The 13,295-nt window shown below is 40.0% G+C and overlaps 2 protein-coding genes across 9 annotated transcripts in view; both read left to right on the forward strand.

Annotated features, from left to right (window-relative positions):
- The window catches only part of AGO3 (Argonaute 3), a 547,891-nt gene that overhangs the window by 326,042 nt on the left and 208,554 nt on the right, over nt 1-13,295 (forward strand). The window contains exon 7 of one of the 8 annotated variants that reach the window (XM_070996160.1): nt 153-301. The exons of the other annotated variants lie outside the window; for them this stretch is intronic. Within the exon in view, the coding sequence (XP_070852261.1) occupies nt 153-239 (87 nt within the window). The 3' untranslated portion in view covers nt 240-301. Of the gene's footprint in view, nt 1-152; nt 302-13,295 lie in introns of those variants that run through there. 8 annotated transcript variants of the gene reach the window in all.
- Nucleotides 388-2,506, forward strand: LOC139353045 (uncharacterized). Its single transcript, XM_070996174.1, has 2 exons — nt 388-2,252; nt 2,316-2,506. The coding sequence occupies exons 1-2, from the start codon at nt 2,000-2,002 to the stop codon at nt 2,402-2,404; spliced, it is 342 nt and encodes a 113-aa protein (XP_070852275.1). The 5' UTR covers nt 388-1,999; the 3' UTR covers nt 2,405-2,506.

The following is a 13,295-nucleotide window of genomic DNA, read 5'->3' on the forward strand; positions in this document are numbered from 1 at the left end:
TCAAATTATTATTTTGTAATCCAGTATTATCGAAATCGACTATATCAACAGCAAGGGCATATAAACTTCGGCTTGACGAAGATAGATAACCTTTTCATGTTAAATTGTATTTCATTAAACTAGTCTAAATTAAAATATATTTTTTTTTTTAGTATGCTCACAAACTGGCTTATTTGATTGGACAAAGTATTCAACGAGATGTGGCCGATTCGCTTTCGGACAAACTTTTCTATCTCTAAAAATCTAACGAGTTTTGTATTTTATATCGCATTGAATAAAACGCATTGTATTATGTATTGTATTATAACTGTGTAATTACGTAAGTATCTATAACCGTTAATCGTGGAATAAAATGGTTAACGGTTGGAAAGTATTTCACAGGAAGAAGAAAGCGTTTCGGACCTTAACTAGACGTGAAGTGTTCTGATCTTGAAGTGTTCTCCCGAAACTAGGAGTTACAACCTTAAATTAGGATTCTGCTATCTTAAATTTACTCATTCTACCGCTTCAGCAAAATATTTAAGCTTTGACGCAAATGGGCATTTTCTTTTGTAGCGTTCATAGGTAAATTTTAGATAATGTATGTATTTTGTCGAATTCAAAATCCTTTTTCGTCACTAAAGTTAACATCAGAACTTGTGTAAGTCGAAGGTGAAAGCCTTAAAGTATTTTTTTTTTGGATCTACCCTTTATTATGATTTTTTTTAATTTGTTACATTCTTTACATTACTTCATGTGGGCAAAAAGGAAGTTGAATTTGTTTTGGTTTTTCGTGTTTTAGTGCACTATTAATGTCTTTCACCCGGCTAAACTGTAATTACGGAATATTATTTAAGCGTTATGCGTCGTTTGTGTGAAGCAATTCGTCTAAAAAAAACCAGAATTATGGGTAACAACAACAACAACAACTCTATCTCCGTGTGAATTCTGGCTATTTTCCAAAATCAAGAGAACACTCCGGGGAAAGCGGAAAGGGACTATTTGGCATGTTTCGAGTAATGTAAAAATCGCTGGCATATTTTTATTTCATCGAGAGGGAATTACTTTGAAGGGAAATAATAAGTTCATCTTATGGAGCAATTCTCAGTCGAAGCTTGAAGGTAAACCATAGAAACATTATAGTTCTTAACTCCTAAAAATATTTTTTTGTGCCGGTCATTTTTTTAGAGGTTTAACCACCTTTTTGTGGTCTTCTTCTAGCACTAGCAATGCTTTGCTCAATACTATGACCAGAAGTCGTCCCCATATAACTTGGTTATTTCCTTTTGTTGTTAGAAAGTTAAATTTGATAATAACCCTCTAAAGTCAGTTTTTGTTTCACCCGAGTGCCACGACCATTCTAAGATTTTCAATGATGTTTTCAGTGTACACTTTATTTTATTTTACTTTTCAATATCCATCGACATGAGGTGACCCAAGAAGGGTTTACGTTTGCTGACGAATGTTAGTCGGGCGAACCTAGGCAGGTTATAAAACTACCTCTCTTCAAGTCAGGCGTGTCATGCGACCCGTGCCCGCTGAATTTCCGTTCTCAGCAGAGCTGGAGACCCCTCGTAAGGCTAAAGAGGCTCCGTTGAAACCTGAGGAGGGGGCCCCGATGAGTATCGCCCAACCGAATCTAACAATAAACAAGAACCAGTCTGGAAAGGCCAAACCACTAGGCAACAGCAAGGGTAAGAAACCCTCACCCATCAACAGGAAGTCAAGGGACAGACGATTTCACTTTATTCTAAGAAAGATTGTCAGGAAGGATGAGACGGGTAAGACGGACCCTAGGGACACAGAGGACAAGGCCAGATGCCTGGAGAAATCGACGGCTTCGAGAAATAGGAACACACGGAGCCGTTCCAATCGCAATCAAAGCGTAAGCTCTAGCAGGAGGTCAGAGAGAGAGCGCACCAAAGAGGGAAAGTGACGCAAACGGAAAAGTGCGACCAACGTTCTTCGTCAAGTCTCGAAAAAGTTTAGCGACTGGGCCTTCCTCAAAATAGAGAAGGAAATGACGTCAACGTTGACTGCCGCAGCTGGAGAAGCTGGACCACAAGGTCCGATTTGGAATAACCGGGTGAGGTTCTGGAGGAGGTCGAGGACGCCAAAAAGCTGTTGGATTACATGGTCATCAACGACAGGACTGTATTTACCACGCCAGCAACCAATGTCGAATGTCGATCAGCCGTTTTGGCGAACTAGGGAAGGTCTAGTCTGTGGTCTGAAACTTCAAGGATTCTACACAATATACACACACATGTCAGGTAGGTCGAGGGCGTGTGTTAATATAAAAACAACCGCAATGCTCTTCTTTGTTCTAACCTCAGCACCGCGGACCGAGCAGGGACTCCTAGCATCAGCTTACATGCCCCACGACGAAGCGGCTCTAACAGAGCCTTTCATCAAGCTGCAGTAGACAAAAGACAACAAAACAACTCTAGTAGACAGCGATGCCAGTGCCAGGTACACGCTCTGGGGCAAATCGGAAACAAATGAAAGGGGTAAGTCTCGTTTTGACAATATATTTTGTCGTACCTTGTCTTTTCAAGTGCAATGGATTTTTAGGGGTGAGAAGAGGCACTAGGCCTGGCTCTACATTTTGAATTTAGAATTCACAAAGTTGAGACATGGATTGTGCCGAAACAAATTCCTTCTCAGACCTCATGTATATTTTCTATGACACTTCAGTTCGGTAAGATTGTCAAATACAAGTTGAAACAAACCTCTGCCGAGGCTCTGCACAAGTACGTAAGAGAGCTCACAAGTATACTAACAAAGGATCCTACAAAATCTCCTACTCAAAGTAAACATACACATACCAAGAAGCTATGCGAACTTAGGAATAGGGTGTACAGAGCTTTCAATATCAGCTATTATACCAAGTTAAGGGAACCATACAAGGTACTACAAAGAAAGTACAAGAGATCGATCTTAGGAGCCAAGAGAGAAAAGGGAGGACTTAGGACATCAGTAGGATAACAGCCCATTGGCCCATACGCACGCTGGCCTGTATGACAACTAATGCTGGAGAAGCTGAAGGAAAACAACAAATCCTGAAACAACAGAGCACCTACTCTGCTTTTACCCAGCGCTGAACAACTAAAGTTGCGACACTTCGGAAGACACCAGCTAGAGTATCTGCAGGTAGTAGGAGGGATTGCAATTGCAGCTCTTGTAAGCTTCCTAAATGAGACGAGCTGGTACTAGCGTGTAGCATCACAGCAGATTTTTATTTATTCGTGTTATGGTAGTGGCCTATTTAATAGATTATGCAAGTAATAAAAACCTTTTATTAAAGGGTATGTCGGAACATAATATAATGTCAGTGTATTTTAGACCGTTCGTTGCTTTATGTGATTGTTCTCAGTGTACTTGTGCATTTTTCCTTGCTTTCTCTCGTCATTGTAGAGTTCGTTATCAAGGCTAAAGGTAAGGTTTTGTTTCTATTGCCAGTTTACTCTTGTTCTCTGCACAGAAAATAAAATTGATATGATATGATGGTCAATTTGATGAAATCCAGTATCATTTCGGCCTTGATACGGTACATATCAATTTGACATGTACGAAATGGTTAAAAAGAAAGGTCGGTAATATCATTTTTACATTAAGCGGTATCAATTTTTTTAAAATATTTTTGTTGTTAATTTGATGTTGTTGAAGATTTGATATTATAATTTCAAATGTACATTGTTGTAGATTGGATATTAAAAATACCAAATTGATATTATTGTTAATTTGATATTATAATGTCAAAGACAAATTTAAATTAAAAAATAATATACCACATTTTTTATTATTTATTTTATTTTATTTTCAAATACGTTTTCTTACCTATTTACAGTTTGTACAAAATATTTACAATATTTCTTAATGACACATTATTTAAGATATTTACATTGGGTCATTTTTTTTACTTATGTATACTTATTTACTAAAATTTCTTAATTGTGATTAACTTATAATTAAAGTTTTTAATCAATCGTATAAGATTCCTGTTCGGCATCCACCACATATGCTTGAAAGTGCTCGCTAAATTTTGAAACCTTAATTAATTGTGTAATAACAGAAAATTTGTGAAAGACTTTCAAGAATAAGCAACATTTTATGAAAAGCAATGAAAAACGCGTGCATCTGTCTATACATACATATGTACATATGTACATGAGAAGCGACTTTGCAGGGCGACGTAGAAAAAATAATTAACAGGCATGTACATACATCTAAACATAAATTTAAGCGCATTTTAAAATATGTTTTTGTTTAAATGCAATTATGTTTATTGTTAGATGTACATACTTATTAATTTTGCTTTCACGCTGAAACAGCCTCTACACATACACACGCTTACGCATACGTATGTATGTACATTACGGTGGTCCAAAAAATGAAAACTGGTTCTCACCATTTTACATGGTAGATTAAAGTCTGTAAAAAATTTAATCAAAAATAAAAAAAAAATTGTTCAGGCCTTGCGAGTCGTCCTCAAAGTTTGCTTTAAAATTACTCATACGACATGTGTTGCAGCCAGAACTTTATTCGAAAGAACGGCAAGGGTACACCCAAACAATAAGTGTACCCGAATCATTTGTGCGTTTACGGCACTTAGAGTGTGATTGGCACTCTTAAATGAGGTTTGTTGCCTTGCACTGATATTTTCGGACATGCTCATACGCACACTCGCAAAACGATTTCGTGCTCTTTTCTGCATGTATACATGAGTTGACGCCGATCAATATGCTAAAGCAAAAGGAATGAGCGAAAATGAGAGCACAACACTTGAGACAAACAATGTGTCAGAGACACGTGTGTTGTTGTTTTTCTTGCATTAGCTTCATACATACATACATATATGTGAGTTGAAAATAAAAGCCGTGTTTTGCTGCTTCATTGCGTGTATTTAATTTTAATGTTTTCAAGAAAGTCATTACATATTTTATATGAATTTGAGACCGTTCATACAGATAAAGGAACAGGTAATTCAGTCGTTAACAGTTTTCTTGTTGGATACATTTTAATCTTAGATTAGTTTGTCTTAAAAATAAAAGTAATTTCAGAAACAATTTTACTTTTTATAGAGTCCGGCGTTTCAGTCATTTTGCTTATTCCTTCTAAGGCTTCAACAAACAACTGAAATCAAGCGACCAAAAAACAAACCAGCGATCTTGCATTCATACAAGTTAAAGACAATCGAAATCATAACTTTAAAACATGAGTGTTTCGCTCACAGCGCATTATTGCGCATTGCTTTTTGTGATCTACCGTTGCTTTTGGTACATTTGCTTTGAGTGCACTGTGCAGTTCACTTATCTGCGCAAATTTTTTGAGTGTCTGGTGAAATAGAATCTACGCTTACTGTTTGAGTGAGTTACGAAATGCAAAAATACGAAACACGGAAAGCGATTTGTGCGTTTGGGTGTGTTATTCTATTCTTGTTGTTTGTGAGTGCGACAAGCACTCCAAACTTATAAAAGTGACGTTCTCTGTTCTGGTTGGACATCTAAAATCCGAACTTGACACAACGGATTTACCATCTAAGAAATCCGTATTATCTAGTGTCCTCTATATTACTAGATTTTCCGGAAAAAGATTGTTACAAAGCGCCAATGATGTAACACAAATGCTAGTTACCATTTGGAGTCAAAGGGGAATTTCAGTCCAACCTCACCATCATATTATTAAATCCATAGCGCGGCTTAACAAAGATTTGTTTAGCCTAAAAAAATGTTTAAAAAAAAGGAGAGCTTCGCCGAAACACGGAAAGCCGTTTTTGAATCATGTTTAATGAACGCTTTAATATCAACCATGCCATGGCATCTTCATCTGCTGTCGCGCCATATAAATTTGGTGCCGCGTTAACGAAGCGAGCAAACGACAGAAAAAGTCCCCTACAATTATTTACTTATGCTAATTTGTTTTTAAATAATAAATAAATATATATAATTGAATATTGCCTTCTTTGTTCTTCCTTATTTGGGTATATAAGTGTTTACAGAAAGTCCATTTATGAATCGGGTTTTTTCAAAAATAAATAAAATTATTTGCGAAATGTTTTAAATGACTTATTATGCAACTCGAGGACTTTAGTACCTTATTGTCGATATTTAAAAAAAAATGTCGTGTAAATTCTAACCTTTTTCAATTTTTAAAGCTTTCAAAGTAGTTCGGAAAGGTGGCAAACGAATTTGAGAAATGAAACCAATTCAAGGCCACCCGTATGAAAATAATATAAAACGCGTTTTTTTCAAAAAATTTCTTTTAATATACATTAAATACCTCAAAGCGCACCGTATAGGCGGGTGAGAGTAGGACCTTAAAAATTTCCATACAAATGTGGACCGCCGTAATGTTCATACATAGTTGCACGTGCTTTTGTTGTCGTAGGGCAGTTATATGAAAAAAGCCACTAAGAAAATCGCACACGATTTTAGTTTTTTCCGCTTATTATGTTACTATGTTATTATAGCACTTTAGACATATACACATTATATATGAAATTTACTCACCTTTTCCTTGTTCTGCGCACTTAGGGAAACACTGAAAATGTACGTCTGACCGGCTTCACGATAAAACTCAAGTGTCAAAAAATCCACTAAAACGTATGTAAGTGCAAGCGAGAAAACAAGATCGAAGTAGTCCAATTCGAATTTCGAATATATCTTTTTCGCTTCCACTCACGTGATGGATGTCGCCATGTTGCTATATCCTCTCTTTTTCAATGTCAAAGAATTTCGGAAAAGAGAGAAATCGACAACTTGAAATTTTTTGGTATCAATTTGACATTATTTAATGGTAAAAATGATATGTGTCTAAAAATCACAAATTTACCATGCGCATGTCAAATTGATCCTGGCTCGTTTTTTTTTCTGTGTAGTTGTACGAGACAAAGTATACTGAAGGAATTAGTAGGAGAGACTAAAAGGAGCGAAATAAAGAGAGCACACGTTGAGTTAATGTATCAGAAATAATGACAAAGGGTTTTTGGGTAGCGTGTACGGCTAGCCCTTGACTTGGCGGTCCGTAAAGTTCGAAGCTTTCGAGAAGTTGAATATTACTGAACGAAACCGAGATTCTGTTCAGGACAATCTGGAATCAATATCAAAAATTGGATCTGTACCAACTCCTCCTATATCCGCGGACTAGTGGCGCCTAGTTCTGGAGCTGCCCAAAACTGTGCAGGCATCAACTACACAGAAGACTGCCGTTACTCTGCCAAAATTATTTTATCTGCGGACATAATTTTAGCGGAAAATCCACTAACTGGTAGTGGTCAAATTATGCCACTTAGCAATTGCATGGAGGGCAGTGCTTCGCAGTGTGCAAGTGGGCTACATCGGCCTTGAGTGGAAGTATTTCAAGAACCTGTTCAAAATACGATTTGAGACTAAAGAGACATAGACCGCCATTTTGTTAAACATCTTTAAGAGTCCACCTTTGGTCGGTAGAAAATTAGACCAACACGATGATTTTCTTTCGTAGTTGATTTCAAAAATATATTTCTGTTCCAACTCGCCTCAGAGGCGAAAAGTTTACTCAGCCCAGGGTTGCTTCTAGCAGGTTTACAGGGTTGGCTATCATGATCATGAAGAGCTTCAGGTCTTCAATCTAATGGTAGTTGGCCAGATAGTAAATTGCTCGCTTGTAGGTTCTGCATTTGGTTTTCACATTTGCCACTCGCACCTTACCCAGGGATCACATCAGTGAAAATTCCGAGCAACCATGTTTGCGAAGTCCTTCTTAATTTTGGTCCGTTGTTGCAATTTTGTAAGGTATTCGTGCAACCAATCTCGCCACAAGCCCAGCTAGATTGCCGATACGGGCTCCGGTTGTCCTTCGTCGATGGATGTGACAATGTAGCGACAGTGGTGTTGACGAGAAAGTGTGCAGGAGTGATAGCTTCCACATCGTTAGGACTGTTTCTATCTGCGAACAATAGACGTGAGTTTACCACCGCTTCGACATCGAGGAGCACAGCATGAACTTCGTCTTCCTTTACCAGAGCGTTTCCGATTCCATTAATGAAAAAAATGTTCAGCGGACTTCACAGCCCCCACGAAATCGTACAACCGGCTTTTGCCCAGAAGAAAATAAAAATTGCGTCGTACATTTTGAGTGGGGTTTTGCCGGGAATGTCTATGGATTTGAATTGGATCAAAAAGATCAACTCCACTAACTCTGAATGGCCGAGTGCTTCAGATTGGGCTTGCATCGGAAGCAGTGGGTACATCGAAGGACTGAAGACTCTCGTCGGGATCACAGTTTGCTGCTCATTTGGCCAGCACAATGCCAGCAGATTTCTGGATTTCCAGGGAATCGGGTCGCGATATGAGATCGATCAGGGGAACTGATTGTGATAAGAGATCGTCGATATAGAAGTCTTCGACTATTGCCAGTGATCCTTTCGAATATGATTTGGCAAAGATTTCGCTCAACTATTAAACCAACGTTTAGCAAGAGCGCGGTCACAGCGAATGTTCGTAAGCAAAATCTCAGCAAGATGGCATACACACATGGGTTTATGGTTGCACCCACCATAAGAAGTTTGTTCAGTAAGAGCTGCGATGTTTTTCTTAAAAAAGCATCGAACACGACCCTAAGCTTTGTAGAAGAGCTTTGAGGTCTGAGTATGCACTGCTACAGGATGAAGTATTAGGATTTTCTGGGAATGACATTGTCTGTTACTGACATCTATCCGAATGACAAATACTCATGCATTAGTTCTATATACGTTCCGTGCACTGTAGGGTTAGCATACATGCGTCGCTCGAACGCTATCAATCGTCTTTGGGCTGTTTCGTTGAAAGTTCAATACAGGAGGCTCGTCATCCGTTCCTAACATGCAGCACGCTGATAATGCTAAGGGTCGCGAAACCTAACAACTACCAGAAACTACACAACCGAATACTGAAACACGACTGCCCCGATAAAAATATCGAGACTCGAAGGCCTATTTAAAGGTTTTCGAGAATCCAACAAGTGGGTGCTGTGGACTGCACGGAATAATACGACTAAATGGCTTGACCGCTGACTTGACTTGGTTCCTAAATCATAACTTCTACAAATATTTATGGTCAGAAATTTTCTTCGCAGGGATGTTAGGGTAATGAAACACGGATCCACCTTGTTTGTAATTAACTATATCGCCTTTTGTCTTTCGGTAGTTTTATTATCAATGTTTACACTGATTGTTTTGGGGCTCGACCTCCTCCTTGGCGGATTCACTTTTTGGGGCACTCATGTTGGTCACAATTTTCTACAGGTCGTAATGTTGGCCCCGGCGTTTTTGTACGTATCGTTTGTCCTATACATTTGTATAATCCTCACGTTTAATATATCCATGAGTAATTTAACGGCGATCTTCTTGGTGTGGTGAACTTCCCAGATATCGTCCTTGTGTACTTTTTCGTACTGTAGGAACATTGGTCGGCATTGTATCCTTCAGGATAAAGGTCTCTTTTAGGGAACGCAGACAGGACTTTCTTCTGGACATCCGTTTTCCTGCAGTCTTTGGACTGCATGTGTAGTACCCACCTAGTGGTTCTATTTCTTCATATTCCCTATCTTGGGAGACAACGCCCAACTGGTGCATTTTGCCAGATGTAGGGGTACAGCTACTAGTATATTGATCATGGACGTAATTCCGGCTGTACGACACCTGTAAATCGTTGGATTTGGATTTTTCTCTGCACTCTTGTTAGAAAATTTCACCCCTCCCGTCATCACAAAACTTTTAGTTTGTTTTTTATGTCAATCTTAACAAAGCCGCTCATTGATGACCAAATTGACAGATTTTGATGAGCTAATAATACCCGTTACTCGTAGAGTAAAAGGGTATACAGATTCGTCGGAAAGTATGTAACAGGTAGAAGGAAGCGTTCCGACTCCATAAACTATATATATTGATCAGAATCACTAGCCGAATCGAACTAGCCATGTCCGTCTGTCTGCCCGTCCGGATGAACGCCGAGATCTCGAAAACTACAAAAGCCAGAAAGTTGGGATTTGGTATGTAGAATCCTGAGCTTCTTACACAGCGCCAGTTTGTTTTAGAAGGGTGCGCTATCTCTAACGCCCACAAACCGCCCAAAACTGTGGTGCCTACAGCTTTTGTGCGAGAAAACAAATTTTTACTGTAACTTATTCGTCTCGTCAATACCTATCGATTGCCACGCCCACTCTAACGCCCATAACGCTTAAATATGTCTGCCGCCCACATAACCATATGTTGAGATAGCGGGTAGGATGCGCATTACAATCTCGCTTTGCTGCTTGCATATCTCCATCTTCCTTTGGTCCCCTTAGCTGAGTAACGGGTATCTGATAGTCGAGGTACTTGACTATAGCGATCTTTCTTGTTTTTTTACTTGTTTAGACAGAACCAGCAAATATCATCACTTACCAACGCACTGTGTTTGTAACGAAAGACGATTAATGGAAGTATTTGAAAATGATGTTTGTGTTGAAAAATGCACCTTCCATTTTTTAGTGATTTCTATGAATGCCACCAAAGAAAAGTGTGTGGAATCCATCTCTGACCTGCAAGGGCGATACGAATTTAAGATGGCGACGAACCGTTGCGACCCTTGGCAAATGAGTTATTTCCTCTACGAAATATTGCTGTTGTTAGTTTTGAGATGAAAGGAAAGAAATATTCGATTGAATCAGGGTTTATTTGTTATATATTTCAACGGTCTTCTCAGATTTTTTTATTAACTATATTATTTTCACTATTTCTGCTGTAATTTAAAAAAAATTGGGATTTGCTTCTGAAATTATAGGGACACATTCTTGGATAGTTTGGGTAGACATTTTAAAGCCTCTGAAGCAGGCTCCCCCCTAAATCCCTACTTTCTAGCATTTCTAGAGTCCGAGATATCAGCGTTCATATGGATGATTTTGGGTGGCTTGTGGGCGGTTTGTGAGCGTTAGAGTGGGTGTGCAAATATTTTTTTTTGGGTCAATTGATTTATAATTTTTTTTTTTAATCTAGCATTAAAATATAGGTGACACAGTTTTGGGCGGTTTGTGGGCGTGGCGCCCCGACGAAACAACAGTGCTGTGCGCAGGAATCTCTAAAGTCTCCATGCCTAATCCCAGTATTACAGCTTATTGTAGTTTCCGAAATTTCAGCGTTCATACGGACAAACAAACTTGGCTAAATCGACTCGGCTAGAGATTCTGATCAAGAATATGTATACTTTATGGGGCCGGAAACGATTCCTTCTGCCTGCTACATAATTCCCGACGAATTTAGTATACCCTTCTACTCTACAAGTAACGGGTACTTCGACTACTCCAACGTGGTCATCTCTAAGATAAGTAAATCCCTACACAACTCATCCAAGCCCAACACATTACCGACAGAAAACTATCAAAACTTTCTAAAAATTAAAGATACCCTAAAACAACATACGCTCCAAAACGGCTCGAAATCTGATAGCGGAGTAGCCTACAAATTAATATCCACACAACACGTCGTAATCCAGCAAATGCTCCCACCTTGTTCTTCCTTACGAATGTTGATATGCGGAAAAACGAAATTAAAAAATTGGCAGAATGGTCCGACTCACTCTCAGCTCTAACAGCACTATAAATTAAAAAATGATTTTAAAGTAGAAACAAATTCACTATGAAATGGGTCAGGGCACTGCGGAATAATTGGAAACGAGCTTGCAAACCAAGCTGCTAAGCAAACAAAAACATTGCCATTAATATTAGAAAAAAAAAACAACATATTAGGGGCCGTCCATAAACCACGTGGACAAATTTTAATCACTTTTTGACACCCCCTCCCCCCCTCGTGGAGAATCGTGGATTTTTAACTAACCCGCCTCCCCCCCCATTTTGTACACGTGGACTTTTTCATTAAAAAAATTTTTTTTTCCTATTAAAAATGAGAGATTTTTAAAAATGGTAAATAAATATAAGTTTTATAGTAAATTTAAAAGTGGAATAAATAACATAAAGGTTACAATTAAATTTTTACTATGTCCACGTGGACATTTACCTCGACCCCCCCTCCCCCCTCGTGGAAAATCGTGGACTTTTGAGCAAACCGCCAAAGCCCAGCGCAGCAGCCCGCCGTCGCCGCAAATTCCCGCCGGCATCTCCGCGCCATCTAGCATTTTTCCGACTCCTTTTGTAATTGCATTTGGCCGTACGTCCTAAAATACATACACCTATATATAAAATCGAGAATAAAATTTCAAGTTAATAAAAAATATTGTGCAAATTTATGCCAAAGAGCTAGTGGGATGGCTCGGAGGGCGCCGAGCTGAAGGCTACTGAACGGTTCTCCAGGGTAGCTACGAATAAGCGTGGAATTTGGATACGACCCGGCTACCGCCAAGCCCCCAACACGAAGCGTAAATAAATAGCCCCGGACAGTCAGCGGGTATCTGCGCCGTAGCAGTACCGACGTCGCGCTTGTGCTGCCGCCTCCGACAAATAGCTCACCCATACCCCCTTCCCACACTCTTTGTACCTACCTCTTCCCTACCCACACAACTCATCTCACCCCGGGCTGGACTAAGGTGTCATTCGAACCGTGCAGAGAGTCAATCTGGCTGGGAGCCCCAGTTATCAAAAAACTCAGTCTCAAACGGTGAGCTCAGGCAAGTGGCGACCGCCTGTTCTAAGTCAGCCTTATCCGGGTACAGCGGATCTCTGCCCGGGTGGACCTGTCCCTTCTCCGCAGCTCGTGGGAACTAACATGGAGAATTTAACTAATAACAACAAAAAAACAGGCAGCAACAACAAAAAAGAGCCCGACACTCTCAAAAAGTCGGAAGTCGTTACCAACGGTGATAAGAAGAGCAAGATCACGGCTCCGATTACCCTAGTCCCTGTGACGTCGACCCCTGCCAAGGGCAGCGAACAACGCAGCCGGCTAAGCCCAGCTCACCACAACGACAAGCCCAAGCCTTCCACCAGCGTAGGTGTGGCTAACCAGCTACTCCAGCCTGAGGGGATCGCCAAAGCCGGTCTCGTGGTCAGTACCAGGGCAAAGGAGTTCAAGAGGGTACCACCTAACCAGGCAGGACCTCTTGATCGCAAGAAAGCTTTTCGGATCCTCAAACGGCTGGCCACCAACCCGATACGAGAAGATCAAGCGTAAAAATTGGATTACCTAAAAATCCAAGAGGACATAGCCTGGGCAAAGGCGGTAATCCCATAGCGAGAAAGGTCGATGGAGACAGCTCAACCAGCGAGCAAGGAGGCCAGAGTAACCAACCGCGGCACATGGTCGAGATCCTTTGCTGAAGTAGTAAAGGATCGGAAGATCATTGGAGTCATCGACCAGAGCGATG

Source organism: Drosophila suzukii, chromosome 3 (genome assembly GCF_043229965.1).
Source record: "Drosophila suzukii chromosome 3, CBGP_Dsuzu_IsoJpt1.0, whole genome shotgun sequence".
NCBI lineage: Eukaryota > Metazoa > Arthropoda > Insecta > Diptera > Drosophilidae > Drosophila > Drosophila suzukii.

Coding starts and splice junctions, on each gene's coding strand:
- LOC139353045 (XM_070996174.1), top strand. CDS start 2,000: ATGACGTCAACGTTGACTGCCGCAGCTGGAGAAGCTGGACCACAAGGT. Junction 2,253..2,315: donor AATATACACACACATGTCAG/GTAGGTCGAGGG, acceptor TTCTAACCTCAG/CACCGCGGACCGAGCAGGGA.